General features: G+C 39.7%; 1 protein-coding gene across 1 annotated transcript in view; it reads right to left on the bottom strand.

Annotated features, from left to right (window-relative positions):
- Window positions 1-16,980, bottom strand: part of EGF (epidermal growth factor) — an 89,271-nt gene extending 72,291 nt beyond the window's left edge. Inside the window, exon 1 of the mRNA XM_026499184.4 lies at window positions 16,295-16,980. Within this exon, the coding sequence (XP_026354969.3) occupies window positions 16,295-16,421 (127 nt within the window). The 5' untranslated portion in view covers window positions 16,422-16,980. The remainder of the gene's footprint in view (window positions 1-16,294) is intronic.
- Window positions 16,981-20,650: the final 3,670 nt, after the last annotated feature.

Genomic DNA, 20,650 nt, shown 5'->3' with positions numbered 1-20,650 from the left:
ACTTCAGGAAAGACTGCTCTAGGCATGTTCACCCTAAGGCCAGTTTCTCTGCATTCACCTTCCAGGAACCAATTAGAAAGTGGATCCCTTTAACGAAGGAGCCAAGAACATACAGTGGAGAAAGGACAGTCTCTTTAATAAATGGTGTTGGGAAAACTGGTTCAGCCACATGCAAAAGAATGAAACTATACTACTATTTATACCACACACAAAAATTAATTCAAAATAGATTAAAGACTTGGATGGAAGACCTGAAATCATAAAATTCCTAGAAGAAAACATAAGAGGTAAGCTCCTGAACATTGGTCTAAGTGCTGTCATTGTGGATCTGACTCCAAAGACAAGAGTAACAAAAGCAAAAATAACCAAATGGGACTACATCAAATAAAAGCTGCTGCATGGCACAGGAAACCGTCACCAACTGATAAGGCAGCCTACTGAATGGGAGAAGATGTTTGCAAACCATGTATCTGATAAGATGTAAATATGCAAAATATATAGAGAACACCTACAACTCAACCACAAAAAAAACCAACCCTATTTAAAAGAGGGGAGAGAATCTGAGTTGACATTTCTCCAAAGGAGACCCAAAGATGGCCAAAAGACACAGGAAAATATGCTCAACATCACTAATTGTACTAGGGAAATGCAAATCAAAACACTGTGATAACACCCCACATCTGTCAGAATAGCTATTATCAAAAAGACAAGGAATAACAAGTATACCAAGTGTTGGTGAGGGTGTGAAGAAAAGTAAATTGATGCAGTCACTACAAAAACCAGAATGCAGATTCCTCAGAAAATTAAGAATAGAACTACCATATGAACTAGCTACTCCATTTCTGGATATTTATTTAAAGAATACAAAAACACTAGTTCAAAAGATATATGCACCCCTATGTTCACTGTAGCATTATTTACAATAGCCACTATAAGAAAACAAATGGCGTGTCCATCAATATATAAATGAATAAAGATATGGTACACAGATATACAGAATGGAATATTACTCAGCCATGAAAAGTACAATCTTGCCATTTGTGACAGCATAGATGGTCCTAGAGGTAGTATGCTAAGCAAAAAAGTCAGACAGAGAAAGGCAAACACCATATGAATTTTCTCCTATGTGGAATCTAAAAGGAAGGAAGGAAGGAAGGAAGGAAGGAAGGAAGGAAGGAAGGAAGGAAGGAAGGGAGGGAGGGAGGGAGGGAGGGAGGGAGGAAGGAAGGAAGGAAGGAAGAAGGGAGGGAAGAAGCGTAGAGGGAAGGAGGGAGAAAGGAAGGAAAGAAGGAAAGAAGGAAGGAAGGAAGGAAAGAGGGAGCAAGGGAGGGAGAATAAAATAAAACAAACTTATAAATACAGAGAACAGACAAGTGGTTACTAGAGGGGGAGGAGATCAACCGTGTGTGACGGATGGTACCTAGACTTGTGGTGGTGATCACTTTGCATTGTATGCAGATGTCGGATTAGAAAGCTATACACCTGAAACTTCAATAATAATAATAATAAGAGTTCAAAATTGGGTCCCTTTAAATGGATTCCTACAATTGCATCACCTGGATAACTGCATCTCTAATTTTAGAATATATTGCATCCCATATATATGCATTCCCTATATCTAATGTATTCCTTCACCGTGTTTAAAGCCAGCAGTGCAGACTCTTCAAATCTCTCTCCACTTCCACTGCCTTCTTCCTCCTTTCATGTTCTTGCCTCCCTCTTATAAGGACCCTGGTGATTACATTTAGGATCCACCTAAATAGTCCAGGATATCCACCCCATCTCAGGATCACATTTTCAGAGTCCCTTTTGCCATTTAAGGTAACATTCACAAGTTCCAGAAATTAAAACAAAACATAGGCCACGTTCAGTCTATAATAATTAATAATGTGGAGCATCTTTACATGAACTTAGTTAGCATCTCTATATTCTCCTTGGTGAAGTATCTGCTTAAATCCTTTGCCCATTTTTAACTATGTTATTTATTTTCTTATTGTTGCATTTGAAAGATTTTTTTAAATTTTTTTTAATTTTTTAAAGATTTTATTTATTTATTTAACAGAGAGAGAGACAGCCAGCGAGAGAGGGAACACAAGCAGGGGGAGTGGGAGAGGAAGAAGCAGGTTCCCAGCGGAGGAGCCTGATGTGGGGCTTGATCCCAGGACTCTGGGATCATGCCCTGAGCCGAAGGCAGACGCTTAACGACTGAGCCACCCAGGCGCCCCATTTTTTTAAAAATATACTTTGGGGGGCGCCTGGGTGGCACAGCGGTTAAGCGTCTGCCTTCAGCTCAGGGCGTGATCCCGGCGTTATGGGATCGAGCCCCACGTCAGGCTCCTCCGCTATGAGCCTGCTTCTTCCTCTCCCACTCCCCCTGCTTGTGTTCCCTCTCTCACTGGCTGTCTCTATCTCTGTCTAATAAATAAATAAAATCTTTAAAAAAAATAAAAATAAAAATATACTTTGGATATGAGTGCTTTGTCAGATACGTGATTTGCAAATGTTTTCTTCCAGCAGACAGCACGTCTTTTCATCCTCTTGACATTGTCTTTGGCAGAGCGAAAGTTTTCATTTTGGTGAGGTACAATTTATCAACTTTTTTTTGTCTTTTATTTATCATGCTTTTGGTGTCATTTCTGAGAACCGTTAACCCCAAGACAAAAATTTCTCCTTTGCTTTTTTTCTAAAAATTGTATAGTTTTACATCTTAAATGTAGGTCTATGATCCATTTTGAGTTAATCTTTGTATAAGGTATGCAGTTTAGGTTGAAGTTCATTATTTTGCTCAGAGATACCTAATTGATCCAACATCGTTTGTTGAAAAGACTATCCTGTCTCCATTGAATTGTTTTTGCACCTTTGTCAAAGATCAAATGACCATATTAGCTCAAGTCCATTTCTGGACTTTCTAGTCTGTTCCGTTAACTTATGTATCTATCTCCTGGTTAATACCACAGCTCAGTATAACTTTTTAAAAACGCATATAAATGCAGCTTTACAGAACAGTGAATCCTGTTATAAGATTCCTGTGTTGTAGGTAATCCCTCATCTCAAATAAACATGTTTAAATATCTCTCAACTCATCATCATAAATTATGCTCAATTTTATTTAAAAACTGCTGCTACCAGACTAAAATGCATTCACCAACATTAAAGCATTAGAAAAGTTTTTCCAGATGTTCACACATACACACAAACACACATGTGATAAGACTCCGAAATCACTATTTTCATCTGTCTTCTGTGTTTTTCTACTATAATCCTACTCTCTGCTGAACATTTCCAGCTAGGGCTATCCCACAGCCCCAAAAGTCCCTCTGCATGTGAAAAATTGAGATTATGCAATACCTTCTGGTTAGTTTGCATTTACTAAAGAGATTGAATGTAACATGAGAATTAAAAAATTTGGCTTAAAGTTCAATGTTTTGATACTCTGATAGCTGTCAGAGACCCAAAAAAACATATTTCACAATTATATCTATATAAAATGAAAGAAATGCTTCACTGGCTGTATGTACAAAATACATCAATCATTCACAAATTTTATTGAATTAGACTGCCAAATCTCTATCTTCCTAGATGTCAACCAGTAAATGCAAACTAACCAGAAAGTGTCATATTTTATATTTTTAGCAATTAAAAGGGACAAAAATTATTTAGAAGTTTTTTAAAGTACCAAAAAATCTGTTTATAAGATTTTTTTAAGTGTGCAGACATAAGAATTTTTAATAGGTGGCATATTGACGTTAGGTTGCTCAACAACCTAATCACATAACAATGGAGATTTTTCCAAACACCTGTTTTCAAACTGCTCTCTTCATACACAAGTTTCTTACAAACAGCAGTCACTTCCTACTTGTTAGAACATCACCTTCAATTTGAAGGAATAAGTTTCTATTGTTTTAGTTATTTTTTTGAGTAGCATTACTAGTACATCTGTTTGTCATCACAGAAAGGTAAAAAAAAAATTGGAACACGTATCCCTTTTTAAAAAGAAAACTATGTAACACTTGCTCTCTTAAGTGCTTTGCTTCAGGACATTCTACGGCAAGCCTGCGGGAAGAATAGTTTCATGGTTACTCCCCATCCAATACAAAGTATTACAAAGAACCCATTTAGTCTTGTTTTAGAGGAGTAAAGACATCCATGATGTCCCATAGCACTTTGTGCAATTGCACCTTCAATTTCTTGACAACACTGCTTCCCTGAGAGACTGTCAAGGACTGCAGTATAGGGTCCCGTTATGATCTTACGTAAGAATCTTTTTTGCTGATGTGCCAGTAAATGCAATGGCTCCATTGCCACTGTGTATACTTATACCACTTTTTTTTTCCATAATACATTTGTCAATATATAAAGAAGGCATTGACTATGGAGAGAATTTCTTCTCTGATGCCTTTTTCCTTCATTGGTTAATGAAAAAGTATTCGTTCTTTGTGCATTTCATTGTTGAAACAGAAATGTTAGTTCTTTGTGCATTTCATTGTTGAAACAGAGACAAATGCAAAAGTGGCGAAGATCACTAGCACTGGAGACAGAAAGCTCCTGTTGATTGTTTCCTGGCTCCATTACTTATTAGCTGTGTGACCTTTAGCTCATTAACTAACCTCTCTGTGTATCGGTTTCATCATCTTTAAATGGAGACGATAACAGTATTTACCTCACAGAATTATTATGAAGACCAAATAAATTATTTCATGTCAAATGCTTAGAATTTTTCCTCACATATAGTGAGTAGCCAGTTAAGTTCTGACTCTTACTTTCTGGAAAATACCATAAGCCAAGATATATTAGAAGCACCTTTACTTTCACTCAACTGTGTAATTTTTAAAATTCTTTTTCTTCAAAATTTCAGTAATGCTTTCTGTGAAGTTTTCAACAGTGTTCTCTGACAAAAGAACACATTTTAATCTGTTGTTATGCGGTTTTCCATGTATTATTTTAGCTACATTCTACCACAGCAGGAAGCAGAGGAATATGTATTTCACTATAGTAAAAGGCTTGTCTATTTTTGCTGTAATGTCAGAAATCTCGAATGCCTTCTAACTTTTTATTATTAAGCTTAGTAAATGTAGTCTTTAATATCCTAACTTTGAACACAACTGTAAAAATCAGAAAAAGTCGTTTCACATTCCTTGCTTGTCCTGAAGGCTTCATGTTACCATTAGCTAACATTTCAAGGCAAATTTTACATTTGTTGTGTGGTTCATCGCTAATATTAATAAACATAAATCCAGTTTTCAGGCTGTCTTATTAATTTCTCTTTTTTTTTCTTATTTTTTGTCAAGTCTAAAGAGACTTAACATTGTTTTTGTCTCTTATGCAACCAAGAAAGAGCTTAGGAATAAGAGAAGTGTCCTTCTGTCCTTCCCTCGTTGTTCTCTTGAGCTTGAAGAATTAGTAGCATTGTCTGCGACCTTTAGTTCCTTTGCAGGAAGGTTTTTAAGCCACTTGTTGGATTTTGTCAAAGTTAGTTTGGTAAATCCAACTAATATGGTCCCTAAGTCATCAGGCAAACTGCAGCTGGCTCCACACCTGCCTCTGAGCTGGGAACCCCACTGCTCCCTCAGGAGACCCTGGGCATATTAGATGAAATTGTTGCCATGGTGCCCTACGATAACCAAGACATATAAAAATTTCAGTTGGTGCGCCTGGGTGGCACAGCGGTTAAGCGTCTGCCTTCGGCTCAGGGCGTGATCCCGGCGTTATGGGATCGAGCCCCACATCAGGCTCCTCTGCTATGAGCCTGCTTCTTCCTCTCCCACTCCCCCTGCTTGTGTTCCCTCTCTCGCTGGCTGTCTCTATCTCTGTCAAATAAATAAATAAAAAATAAAATAAAATAAAATAAAAATTTCAGTTGATTTATTCAAATTTGTTTTCCAAAATACAATAAACTTTTGGATCCACTTAGAGCTTTTAAGATTCTGAACAATGTTGCTTGGATCTAAAAAATGCACATTTCCACATACTGCATAAATTAACGTTAATGCCAATAGCCTTTGCAGTCTCCCTGCAGACCAAGGAGAGGTTAAATTCATCTGTTGAAAATTCTACATTAAACAGAATAGCTGTATGCTTCAGAGGGAGGGAGAAAAACACCAGAAGATTCCTGGTAGCTTCTGCCTCTGTGCCTGTTTTTAAACCTCATAAGGGAAGGGCCCATAATACAGAGTATTGGTGTCAGCAACTATATAGTATCGAGTTTGATTGATCCTCTATCACGGATCTGTTTATACAAGGATAGAATCTATGGAAGAAGAAAGATCCTTCTTCAAGCTTTTGAAATTTTAACCAGAAAAGTATCGAAATGAATGAAATATTTCTCAACCACCATACCATGTGCTGAAGAACAAGGCAGGTGCCATGATGTTGTTCGGACTATCTGTATCCTGGCAACCATCTACCCACAAAAAGAACCACTTCATGAATGAAATCCACTTACACACACAAAGCTGATCTACAGCACCCTGATAGGCTGTTCTTTTTTTTTTTTTTAAGATTTTATTTATTTATCTGACAGAGAGAGACAGCCAGCGAGAGAGAGAACACAAGCAGGGGGAGTGGGAGAGGAAGAAGCAGGCTCATGGCGGAGGAGCCTGATGTGGGGCTCGATCCCAGAACGCCAGGATCACACCCTGAGCCGAAGGCAGACGCTTAACGACTGAGCCACCCAGGTGGCCCCCGATAGGCTGTTCTGAATGGAGGGAAGAAGGTAGTGCTTTTCTCTGAGAGGCCTTTTCTATCCCGTCACTGGGAGGGGGCTAGCAAATAAATCAATGTATACCATGAGTCACTGTCACAGGTGTCTGCTGGCTCTCAAATGCCTTCACACTCACACAAATTCCAGCGTACTAAGCATCCTGGGACATACCTGGGAAACCCAGACACTGAGAGACATTAGTGTGGTTAGCCAGGCTTGGGAGAATCAGAAAATCAAGGTCATAAAGTGAAAACAGATGTACACACCAATTCAAACTCCAGGCTTAGAAGGAAGGTCAAGAGGTGATAAGAGCAAAAGTTTCTGCCTAGTATTTGGCTAAAACAACTGAAGTTTCCATACATTAACTAAATTCCAGCATCAAAGTGAGATAGGAAAAACTAAAGGGCTCCATAAAAATCTGTTTTTCACTCCTTTTCCTGCTTCTATTCTTGCTAGGACCTGTACCCCTGCTTTACACATACCTCATACTATAAATAATGTATGTCTTCCTTGTAAGGGACAAGGAGTTAATGATTTCTTTAGAGTCTTCCCGCACAATAGATAACATTTAAGGAAGGACTGGGCAAGAATGACTGGGTGAGGCCATCCTGTGCATATTCCAGACCACAGGGGCTAGACATCTAGACGCCGAGAACCCCTGGCTTCAAGTGACTTATGGAGGACACCTGGGCCCTTGTCCTTGATCTGACCAGTTCCTGGATGCCTGAGAGGACACGTACAGCAGACCATAATCCTCAGTAAAAACCCCAGACCCCAAGCAAAGATCCGACTCTCTCTTGTTTTCTTTTCTGAGTCTCCCAGCCTCTGTCTGTACCTGGACTCTCTCTATATCTTCGATAAACTCTATTCTGACTCCGTCCTAGCTTGTGTTTGATTTCTGTCTTGCATATACCCAAGGACCCTCTTGACTGATCCTGTGGGACCCTCTCTGGGTTCTTGGATCCAGCCTGCCTACATCAAAAGGAAGCAATCAAAAAATACACAGAACAAATAAAAAAAGAACACAAACGGTCCAAAATCTTTAGGCTGCAGGAGCACCTGGATGGCTCAGTCAGTTACGTGTCTGACTCTTGATTTAGGTTCAGGTCATGATCTCAGGACTGTGAGACCGAGCCCCACATCCAGCTCCATACTCAGCAGGAAGTCTGCTTGTGATTCTCTCCCTCTCAATCTCCCTCTGCCCCTCACCCCGCTCATGCGTGTGCACATGTGCTCTCTCTCTTTCAAAATAAATAATCTTTTTAAAAAATCTTTGGAACGCAGCAAAAGCTGGTCCAAGAGGGAAAAGTATAGCAATACAGGCCTACCTCAAGAAGCAAGAAAAATTTCAAATAAACAACCTAACCTTACATCTACAGGAGCTAGAAAAAGAACAAACAAAACCTAAAACCAGAAAGAAGGAAATAGTAAAGATTAGAGCAAAAATAAACAAAACAGACCTAAAAAAAAAACAATAGAACAGATCAATGAAATCAGGAGCTAGTTCTTTGAAAAGATCAACAAAATTGATAAGCCACTAGCCAGACTCATAAAGAGACAGAGAGAGAGAGAGACAGGGAGGGAGAGGACTCAAACAAAATCAGAAATGAAAGAGGAGAAATAACAACCAACACCACAGAAATACAGGAGTTATAAGAGAATATTATGAAAAATTATATGCCAAAAAATTGGACAACCTAGAAGAAATCAATAAATTACTAGAAACATATAACCCCCAAAACTGAATCGGGAAGAAATGGAAAATTTGAATGGACTGATTACCAGCAACAAAACTAAAGCAGCAATCAAAAAACTCCCAGCAAACAAAAGTCCAGAACCAGATGACTTCACAGGTGAATTCTACCAAACATTTAAAAAGTTAATACCTATTCTTCTTTATTCCAAAAAATAGAAGAGGAAGGAAAGCTTCCAAATTCAATCTATGAGGCCAGCATTACCCTAACCTATAACCAAAAACTGATAAAGAGACTATAAAAAAAAAAGAGAGAGAGAGAACTATAGGCCACTATCTCTGATGAACATAGATGCAAAAATACTCAACAAAATATTAGCAAACTTAATCTAACAATACATTTTTAAAAAATCATTCACCACAATCAAGTGAGATTTATTCCTGGGTTGCAAATCAATCAACATGATATATCATATCAAGAAGAGAAAGGATAAAAACCATATGATCATTTCAGTAGATGCAGGAAAAACTTTTGACAAAGTACATCATTCATGATAAAAGCCCTCAACAAAGTAGGTTAGAGGAACTATACCTCAACATAATAAAGGCCATATATGAAAATCCCACAGCTAACATCATACTCAATGGTGAAAAACTGAGGGCTTTTCTGCTACAAACAGGAACAGGACATGGATGTCTGCTCTTGCCACTTTTAATCAGCATAGAAATGGAAGTCCTAGCTACAGCAATCAGACAAGAAAAAAAAATAAAAGGCATCCAAATTGGTGAGGAGGTAGTAAAACTTTCACTATTTGCAGATGACATGATACTCTATACAGAAAACCTTCAAGACTCCACCAGAAAAGTCCTAGAACTGATATGTGAATTGAATGGTCACAAGATATAAAATCAATACACAGAAATGCATTGTATTTCTATACACTAATAATGAAGTAGCAGAAAGGGAAATTAAGAATACAATCCCATTTATAATCATACCAGAAAGAATAAAATACCTAGGAATAAACTTCATGAATGAGGTAAAAGACCTGTCCTGTGAAAACTATAAAACACTGATGAAAGAAATTGAAGATGACACAAATAAATGGAAAGATAGTCCGTGCTCATGGATAGGAAGAACAAATATTGTTAAAACCCACAGCAATCTACAGATTTAATGCAATCCCTATCAAAATACCAACAGCCCTTTTCACAGAACTAGAACAAGTAATCTTAATATGTACATGGAACCACAAAAGACCCCAAATAGCCAAAGCAATCTTGAAAAAGAACAACAAAGCCGGAGGTATCACAATCCCAGATTTCAAGATATACTACAAAACTCTAGTAATGAAAACAGGGTGGTACTGGCACAAAAGCAGACATATGAATCAATAGAACAGAATAGAGAGCCAGAAATTAACCCATGATTATATGGTCAACAGTCTTCAACAAAAGAGACAAGAACATGCAATGGGGAAAAAAACAGTCTCTTCAACAAATGGAGCTTGGAAAAATGGACGGCTACATGTAAACTAATGAAACTGGACCACTTTCTTATACTATCAACAAAAATAAACTCAAAATGGATCAAAGACCTACATGTGAGACCTGAAACCATAAAAACCCTAGAAAAGAGCATAGGCAGTAATTTCTCTGACATCAGACATAGAAACATTTTTTTTACATATGTTTCCTGGGGCAAGGGAAACAAAAGCAAAGATAAATTACTGGGACTACATCAAAAGAAAAAGCTTCTGCATAGTGAAAGTAACAATCAACAAAACAAAAGACAGCCTACTGAATGGGTAAAGATATTTGCAAATGACATATCCAATAAGGAGTTAGTGTCCAAAATATATAAAGAACTTACATAACTCAACACTAAAAAAACCCACAAATAATCCAAATAAAAATGGGCAGAAGACACGAACAGGCATTTATCCAAAGAAGACACCCAGATGGCCAACAGAAACATGAAAAGATGTGCAACATCACTCATTATCAGGGACATGCAAATCAAAACCACAAGGACATATCACCTTACACCTATCAGAATGGCTAAAACTAGGAACACAAGAAACAAGTGTTGACAAGGATGTGGAGAAAAAGGAACCCTCATGACCCATTGGTGGGAATGCAAACTGGTGCAGCCACTCTAGAAAACAGTATACATGAACCACTATGTTTATTGCAGCATTATTTACAATAGTCGAATTATGGAAGCAACCCAGTGTTCATTGACAAATGAATGGATAAAGAAGGGGTGTGTATATGGATATATGTACATACACATATATACTACGGACTATTACTCAGCCATATAAAAGAATGAAATCTTGCCATTTGCAACAACAGGGATGAATCTAGACAGTATAATGTTAAGTGAAATAAATCAGTCAGAGAAAGACAAATATTATATGAATTCAAAACAAATGAACAAAGAAAAATAGAGAGAGAAAAAAAACCAGACTCTTAACTATAGAGAACAAACTGATGTTTACCAGAGGGGAGGCAGTTGGGGAGTGGGTGAAATAGGTGACAGGGGTTAAGAGTATGCTTATCATGATGAGCACTGAGTAACGTACAGAATTGGTACATCACTATATTGCAGACCTAAAACTGATCTAACACTCTATGTTAACTATACTGAAAATATTAAATAAATAAATAAATAAATAAATAAATAAATAAATAAATAAAATGTCCTGCGTAGGTCATTTGAAATAGATTGATAGATTTCCTTAATAGGTTAAGGAAAGAGGGCTAGGTACAGATAACACAACCGAGGGAGGAAGGGGGCCAGCTACCACTGTAGAAGGCTAATGCCAAGAAAGAGAGACGGCTGGCAAGTCTTTGCCACAGAGAACAATCACTTACTTTTTAAGGACAAGAATGAAAAATATTTTGTTTTAAGTGTCTGATGTGTTGGATCAGGACGCGGCCAAAAGTTTTTGTCCAAAGCCCTCAGTTAAAGTCTGTACCCTCATGGTTCATATATGAGAAATGAAACAGGGTGGTGTCCAGTGTGAGGTGATGCAGTGTGAGAGAGGGACAGCACGGGAGGGAAGGGAGGCACAGAGTAGATCAATAATTCAGTGGAAGGACTCGAGGGATATAGAGCCTTCCATATCACATCACTCTCCCCATGCCCAGGAACCCTCCAGAATAAAGGAGGGAGACACGGGGTTTCCGTCTAAAGGAGGATAGAAGCACAGGACATTTTTATTTAAAAATCTGAAGATACAGTGACCCCAGCAGGCCACAGAGCTTTGAAATATCGGAAACTCCAGCTCATCCTCAGGGATGTGGTATGGTCTTCTGGTCCTTATGAAAGAATCTCAGCACAGCCCTGCTGCATTCTTACTTCTTCTCTTATACGCTCTGAGAAAAATCATTTACCATGAATAAGTCCCCTTACTTGAAAAAAAAAGAAATTAGCAGTCCTTTTGTTTCTCTCTTCATACTTAAGTGAACAGAGAGAAGCTAAAGCATTTGTTCCATCATTTTATTACTTCTCTAGAACAGTCTCTCCCAAGTAGGATGTGTACTACTTAGAGACTGCAAAAAAGATTCTGTGTGGAAAGGAAATATTAGAAATATTATATGTTGTGTAAAGTTCATCATTGAGGTATCGATAACATGTAAGGAACTGACAAAGAAACACATCCTGAGAGCATGTGCCCGCATTTTAATTGTTTGCTGGATGGGATGGAGTTTGGAGATTACTGATGCTTAAAAAAAAAAGAAAAGAAAACAACCATTCATACTAAACAAGAAATTATCTCAAATGGATTTTTACGAAGGCAGATTTGTAGATGGTAAAGTAAGATTCTCAATTTATGTGAGCCAAATTATTAGTACATTTATTTTTAATGGAAAACAATGAGCTGTTCTCTTCTGAACAAAAACAAAGAATTCCCACTTTCCAACTTTTAAATTGAATGTCAACTATTTGGACAACCCCAACTAATTCAAAATGTAAGTTCATTTAAATAATTATTTTATTATTTCTTTATATCCCCTCAACAGTTTTAAAAATCTTAGAGAAACTGGTTCCAAATATAAGAAAAAACATGCAAGAAATTTAAATAATCATTCTCAAGTGGCTTGTTTTTGTTATTGTTATTAAAATAAAATTATTACTGGTAAGAAATCTAACAAGCAGATTTAATTTGTGCTTAGCGCAATTTTTTATCAGTTGATATCACAGAAAGACAAACATTAGAATTGCAGTTCCGCATAGATACTGACTCAAGTCAGTCTGATATGTTTTTGTATTTTTAATAAACATTTCTTCTGATTACAAAAATACAAGTTATAAATGTTGAAATGATTTTGACTACATTTTTTAATGTGGTAAAACTATCATCAAGTTTTTCAATATGGCATTTTTCTGTGTGCAAAAAAAGAAAATTTAATTATTGTAGAAGAAACCAAGCCACATTTAGAAAATACTACTACTATTACCACCAATAAAAATGATTTAACAATGATAAAAATAGAAGTAGCAGCTAAGACTTACTGAGTGCTAATTATACTCCAGGCTCTCTTTTATGCACTTCATATGTATTAATTTAGTGGTCCTGAACCGAGGCTGCCCATTATGCCTGTTAGAATTGCCAAGGAAGAATAACAAAGAAAATGATGCCTGGATTTCACCCCAAGAAGAGACTCTGACCCAGATGGACCAGAGTGATAACCTAGACATTGGTGACTGTAATGTGTGGCCAGCATTGAAAACACATACATTAACATAATCCTGACAACAACAATCCTGAGGGAATAATTATCTCTGTTTTGCACTAAGGAAAATGAGACATGATTCACAAGCAGCAGAATGGGATTTGAACCCAGGTCTGTCTCCAAAACTTAAGTTTTTTACCACTAAGCTCAAATACCCCTCAAAGACTACAAACCACTGAGTAGCCGAGGGGTGGTTTCATTCACATGGTATACATTACAGATCATTTCTATAATTTCTTTGCAGTTAGATTTAAAAAAAAACACTTTTGCATAACCTTGGCTGAAAAAACAAACAAGATTCTGATCCTGGAATTACTCCACTTTGCACTTGACTGGGAAGCTGGCCAAGCCTTAGCCAGTGCTGAAATAGGGATTTCACTGTTTACTGCTGACAGTGATCCCCCAGTTAGCTAACCTACTGCCCCAGGATCCCTCCTGCAGCCAGCTGTCTCAGGGTTGGCTTATACTTCTTCCTCACCCTTTATTTACTAAGAAAGTTCACATAAATAATATAGGTACACATGGCAAACAGGAAAAGTTCCTTTTTTCAACTGATTTTTCTCCTCCGGGGCAAATAGGCTTGAAAGTTCAGAAGTCACTTGCTAGCAGTTTTCCGTATTGCTCTCCTCACCTACTCTAGCTCAAATAGAGACTAATAAAATCCTCATTCAATTAAAAAAAAAAAAAGGCAGGAAGGGTGGTGGGGGGTGGAATGAGAAGAAAACCCAGTTCTGTGTTATCAAGTGGTTTATCTGGCTAGCAGTCACGTGAATGACAACCTGGCATAAAGTAACCTGAATCTTGTCAAACCACGAAGCATTCTTCCTGCTGGCCAGAGGTGGTGTGGCTCAATGCCAAGGGCAAGTAAAAAGGCAAGTAGAATTTAATTGGGAGAAAAACAGATGATAGCACTCTATTTAGAGAGGAGAAATACTATCCTCTGAAATGCAGGGGGCACAGGGTGTGACCCAGGCAGTTATCAGCTCACAGGAGATGTGGAGTGTAAAGCAGGGGGTTTAAACCCATGACTCGCAAGGAACGAGGGAGCAGAGGCTGAGTCACAACGTGGCATACAGACATTCTATACTCTGTGGGGTCTGTGCCATAGCACTGTACTGCTCAAATAAGGCATCTCCTGGTATCATTTGATCAAGGGGTTTTAGCCAAGATGTGGTGGAGCCAAGGGGACATTTATTGAGCACCATCTGCAAGCCCCTATGCTAGGTGCATTTTATGTGTTATCTCATGTCATCCCCACAACAGTCCCGAAACGGGGGTATTATTATTTCCCAGCGACATTCCAGTATTACTCAAGTATGGCTTTGAAATGAGGTGTGTTGGCTTCTAAAACCTTCCACTCTGTGACACAGTCCCGCGTGACTCGCTGTCTCAGTCCTGGGCTCCAGGTATATTTGGTGCAACCGGCCTTAGTGAAGGCTCCTCTGAGTCACCGGTAGGGGCAGCGAGGAGCACAGGTGGAGGCTCCTTTGCAAGCAGGAATCGGTTGGTTTGCTCCCTGAGACTCTAGAGCTAATGGTAACAGTTTATTTCTGTAATTTTATTTTATTTTACTTTTTGCTCTCTCTGGTTCTGCTTCTTGACTGGCTCCTACCATCTCCCCTCACATCACATGCAGAGGGCCGAGCCTGTCTCTGGTCACTTGCCAACCACTCTCAGAAAATTCTTCCTCCCCAGAGAGGCTCCAGTCCCCTTGACATAACTGTCCAAAAGCTTTTCTTCTGCTCCAACAGCTGAGTAACAGGTTCGTGGAGTCATTTTGCCTTCTGTCACCCCCTGTCCATAGTTATTCTCTAGGACTATGTGATTAGCAGGTCAGGGAGAGACTTTTCATTCATTTAGGAAGAATTTATAGAGTACATGTTATGAAAGTGGAAATGCTCTAGGTGCCAGAGATGTAGAGATCCCCAGAATTCGGTCCTTCCTTCCAGTACCCCAGGGTTCTGCTCACTTTGTTACAATGAGCACTGCCTGGAGACAGAGTCCTGAGATTCTGAGCAAGAGCACCTGATTTCCTCATTCGTAACTTCCTTCATGGGAGAGCCAGGGCAGGAGCCCAAAGTCAGCAGTTTGACTCAGAATTGTTCTCTTTATCCCCATTATTTTATGTTGTCTCCCGAAGGTTTCTCTTCTGAGAACTTTACTGTGTTTCCCTCATTCTATACCTCTTTTTGGGAGCCATACCCCTTTTCAAAAGGTCAGGACAACAGAAAAGGTATGCTGTCAGGCAGTTTATGCCCTCTAATGAATGGAAATGGCTGTCTTGTTTGAGCAGCAGGTTGGAGACTCACCCAAGGAATAAATAAACCAAATCAACAGTAAGAGAGGGAGAGAGAGAGACAAAGAGGAAGATGGAGAGAGGGAGGGGGAAGGGAGAGAAGAGAAAAAGGGAAGGGGTAAAGGGAGGCAGGAGGGGAGAGAGTGAGAGATGTTTTTCTGGCAAAGTCCTTAAGCAGGATGATTATTTGCATTTGGTAAAAGTCCCATTTCTCCTTGATGAAAAACCTGTTTAGTATGGGAGAGGGTGTGGCATATTGTCATTTCTTAGCAGTGTTCAAAGTTTCAATGCACCTGTTACTCAAAAACTGAAGTTGCCCTCAGAGCTCCAGAAACAGCAGAAGAGGGGAGAGAGGAGAGGAGGTTTAATTTGAAACTTAGCTCTCAAAATGATAGAATCACGTTTGTTCCCTAGTCCCTTCCCAATTTCCACTGGTGTTTTAGCTACTTCTGAGTTCTTATACAAAGTTATCAGAAAGAAGGATTTTTTTCTTTATGGCTTATATAGAAACAGTTCCCTCCAAAAATTCATCTGTTTCCCCAGCTTCCAATATAAAGCTGACCAGCTGAGTAGTTACTCCTCATGTCGGAATAAAGACAAAGGTTTACTTTGTTACTTATAAGTGAGACATATTCACTCACACACACGGGTACAGTTTGAGAGCCGAGAATTTTTATAGTTGGTAGCAGATCACCTCTAACAACCAGGAAGGAAATAGACATGCATTAGAAAACAAAAATTATGCAAACAGACCCAAAGACAAACCAGAAAAAAACGCCCAAGTCCGCACAACGGAATGAACAGGTCTATGAAAGCAGTTTCTGGGAGGATGTGAGCTCCTTCTAATGAGATTACTTACCCACACAAGTAGAATTCCCCCTTCCTGAGGGAGAGCCTCCAGGACAGTTCCAGCGTTGCAGGACTGAGAGACTAGCAAAACTACACTGAAAAACTACCGGCAACAGAATGATGAGGAAGAGCAGCATAATCTCGATGGGCTTGAACTTTCAACAGAAAATAACTTGACTTTGCTTGAGCATAGCCCGGGCAGAGTGGGGACGTCTGACCCCAAGCGTGTCCCCTTGGGTTGGCCTGCGGCCCTGGGGCATCTTTCACTCTGTTCTTCCGCTGTAGTCCTCCAGCTCCCCCTCCTGCACCTCACGACAGTGGCCTGTAGCCTGTAAGGGACCCTCGGGAAAGATTTCTTTATCGAAGTCCTTGGGAAGTCAGTAAGAAATACCTGCCACCCATATGACAAATTTCGCAGTTTCACGGGCACTGACTTCTAGAGGCCTGACGCTGACGTCGCTGTGACAGGCAGAGAGCGGTGTAGGCCACGGCTAGAGAGAGCAGAAAAGGAAAGGGATGGAAAGTTCCGACCACGACCCTTGATGAGGCTGAAAGAAGAAATACAGCGATAGGATTTCTCCCCAAACACAGTTTCTCTTTTTGAAATGTAGAATGACTCCCTTTCCTTTTTAAAGCCCTTTTGGCTCCACCTCCTCTCTCCTTTAGTGACACTTGAGTGAGCCTCTGTTTGCAAATGGGAGTGTGGGCAATTGCTGGCTGCAGGAAAGCGGGGACGGCTGCCAGGGAGGAGATAACTGGCCACTCACCATAACTATTCCGGGCAGAACCAGGGAGAGAGCAATTCGGGGGCGGTGGAGTTGCTCCTGGTGTCTAGGAGATACCTGCTAAAGAGTGGCTATGCTTTAATACCTGGAAAGGTAGAAACCAAGTTAAACCACACCGTACAAATCCATGGCGAGCCACAGTGTGATAATTCAGACTTGCAGTAATTGATCATTCACGTGAGCAATATCAGAACAAAATGTCAACACCAGTACACATTCCTGCCGCTTTATCTTTTTTTCTTTCTCCTGTATATTTTGTAGCGGAATTTGAAAGATTATTCTTTCCAAATCAAAGGGAAATCCCTGAAGCCAAATGAAGAGCTACAGTATGCACAGACCGCTTTTCTTTCAGCATGAGCATAATAAAACCCCATGAGGGGCCAGGAGTGCAGGGAAAGCAGTGGGCTGTTATTACAGAGCCGCGCTGGAAAAAACAAGCTAATAGTGCAAAAACTGGGAAACACTGGAAATCCAGCAGAACTGACTGCTGTTCCTTCCCAGACAACTTAGGCTATCTTTTCACATAGCAGGGATAGAAAATAAAAGCTTGAAGTACCCATTAGCTGTCTCCTTGGTTATTTTATCCGGAGTGCACCCAGAAATATCCAGCTCAGGCAAACCATTTACACCAGATTTGATGAACAATGGAAATTTCTGCCAGTTTACTTCATCCTGGAAAACAAGCTTTCGTTTAAGTTGCCCAGAGGTGGTGTTCCAAGTGCCAGTCAAAATGTAGGTAAAGCGATAGTCACAAAAACAACAGTCACACTAGTGAACAGCCATTCTGACAGAGAATGGGAAGAACTCCAATCCTTTCACTCATATTTAATTATGTCCTCATCATTCCTCAGATACTGGGTCACTTTCTGAAATGGCTAGCGTCAGGGTTTCTCTGATTTTAGCTGGCCTCTGCCAGACAGCTCTGATTTCTCACAGGAGAAGCAGACCCTGGAGGGCAGCAGAAGTCATGTGGGGGATATATGGAATATTCCATTGCTTTCTGGACTCACTTGGACTCGAGACTCGGAATAAGTGTCCTACAAATAACCTGCCCTAAGTTACTAACCTTGTTAAGCTTCCCCTTCAGCAAAATGCATTGTCAGTGTTATAGGGAACAACAATTAGAAGGACAGTCAAGCATCAGGTTGAATTAGTGGAGAGGAGGAGGAATGATATGAGCACAGACATGAAGTAACCCACAGTTACTTTTTGTATGTGGAATCTCTCGTATTATTTTTGGTTGTACAAAGGCTCACTTTTCTAATGACATGTCACCTGGGCTGATATGGTCATTAATGTTGAGCAGAAGCGCCTTCGGAGATGATAGAGTCAGCATGGCTATGGTGAACATCAAGACTGGGGACTGACGTAGAAGATCCATCCCAGCTAATCCACAGAAAATCCAGAGCTGCCCAGACAGCAAACTCGTAAGCCAGAGCTACCAATGCAGAAAGGACTTACAGAGATATTTTACTACTCCATATTCTCACTCCTAGATAAAACTGAACCTCTCCTGGGCAAATGAACATTGTCCATATTTTAAAGTTGCCCAGAAGTCAGTTTTATGGGTCAAATACCCATCTTAGTTTCTGGGATTGAGTCAAATGAACTGATTCACTGATGAATTAAACATCTCTACATGATAGGGTACTGGACATGAAATAGAAGTCATGGCCCCCTAAGTTCAAGAGCTTGCTGAGGTGCATTAACAACAAAAAATAGTTGATGAATATGAGCTCATGAATGGCCAGTCACCAAATATTCTGGAGGCGTCAGGAAAGAAAGGGCAACTGCAGCAAACTGTGGACCAGAGCATGCAGTGAAGCTTCGTGTGATAATTAGGAAGTCTCAGATCAGCGTGGAGAGGAGGACAGCCAGGCTGACCATAGCACGTGGAACGGGGATGGACAAAGAAAATAAATGCTTATTTATTAGCTCCTTAGATCCTGAGGGGACATGGATGGATGGGAGGAAACCCTGCTGGCAGGTCAGTTAGAGAATTAGCCATTAATGGCAAGGAGATAGCTCTGAATGTTTTTAAGCATAAGTGGACATCAAGAGGAGAAGGGAGGCTATTGGGAGACATGGTTATATGTGCTGGTCACCATTCTTACTTTGCAGATAAAATTTTCCTTTTGAAGCACAAAGCACCTCATTCTCCTGAGTTACATATTTGCTGTATGCCCAGCCGCTGTTCATCATCACCACCACCACACCGTCAACAGATTTTTCCCAACGAGCCAGGCATAGAGGAAGTGACGCTGTAGTCACATCACCTCCAGTCTTCCACGCCACCTTGCCATCCACAAATGCGGTCCATTTCACAAATGAGGACACCGGAGAGCAGAAAAACTGAGAAATTTTCCTAGTATCACACCCATTTATAGGGGGTATGAGCTCTTTAGTCATTAGTGTCTCCTTGTTAACAGTGGTTTTGATAAGAATAAACAGGCTGGGGCATCATTAAAAGAAAGAGCAAAACTTATACCACACATGTGCGTGTGACTGCAGGAACCCGAAGGGACAAGGCAGTATATTTCCGTATGAATAACTATTAGTACTTGACATCCACCTGCAGAAGCTAATTTCATGGGCTGCTTCTATCAATGACCATTAGGTGTATCAGGGTAGTTCCTACAAGTTTGAAAACATTTTCTTGCTTTTCAAAGAGAAAGTTGTTGGCATGTGCCTGGCATTCTTGTGATTCACATGTGACAGAAATTGAAATGGTCTTAACGGAAAGAAATTGGGAGGGACACAGGCACAGGAATTAGCTACACAAGGCAAATTATAATTTATCAAGATGCAAATAAAAGATTTAAAAGTTTTCTTGAAAAAGAAGGGCAATTGTGCTCCTTAATATTTACTCAAATGAGCTGAAAACTTATGTCCACAATGAAAATCTACGCACAAATATTTACAGCAGCTTTATTCACTATTGCCTAAGGTTGGAAGCCCCCAAGATGGCCTTCAAGAGACGAATGGATAAATAAACTGTGGTCTATCCATACAGCAGAATATCACTCATGAATAAAATGAACTCAGGCACTAAAGATATAAAGGAATCATAAACGCATACAGCTAAGTGAAAGAAGCCAATTTGAAAAGCTACATACTGCATGAATTCAACTTTATAACATCCTGGAAATGGCAAAACTATGGAGACAGTAGAAAAGATCAGTGATGGTCAGGGGTTGGGGTGGGGAGAGGGCAATAGGGGGAGCACAGAAGATTTTTAGGGCACTAAAACTATTCTGTATGATACAACAATGGTGCCATTATACATTTATTTATTTATCAAAACCCATACAAGGTACAACAACAAGGGTGAACTCCAAACTATGGGCTTTAGTTAATAACAATATGCATCAATATTGGCTCATCAATTGTAACAAACGTAGAACACCAACCAACGCAAGGTATTAATAATTAGGGGAAAGTGAGGGCGGGAGGGGGGAATATGGGAATTCTCTGTACTTTCTGCACAGTTTTACTAAAAGCCTAAAACTGCTTATATAAAAACAGTCTATTTTTTTAAGAAAAGGAGGGGAGTCACTATCCACTATTCAGTTAAGCAATGC

Source organism: Ursus arctos, unplaced genomic scaffold (assembly GCF_023065955.2).
Source record: "Ursus arctos isolate Adak ecotype North America unplaced genomic scaffold, UrsArc2.0 scaffold_11, whole genome shotgun sequence".
Taxonomy (NCBI): Eukaryota; Metazoa; Chordata; class Mammalia; order Carnivora; family Ursidae; genus Ursus; species Ursus arctos.
This window is presented reverse-complemented; position numbering and strand designations above follow the sequence as displayed.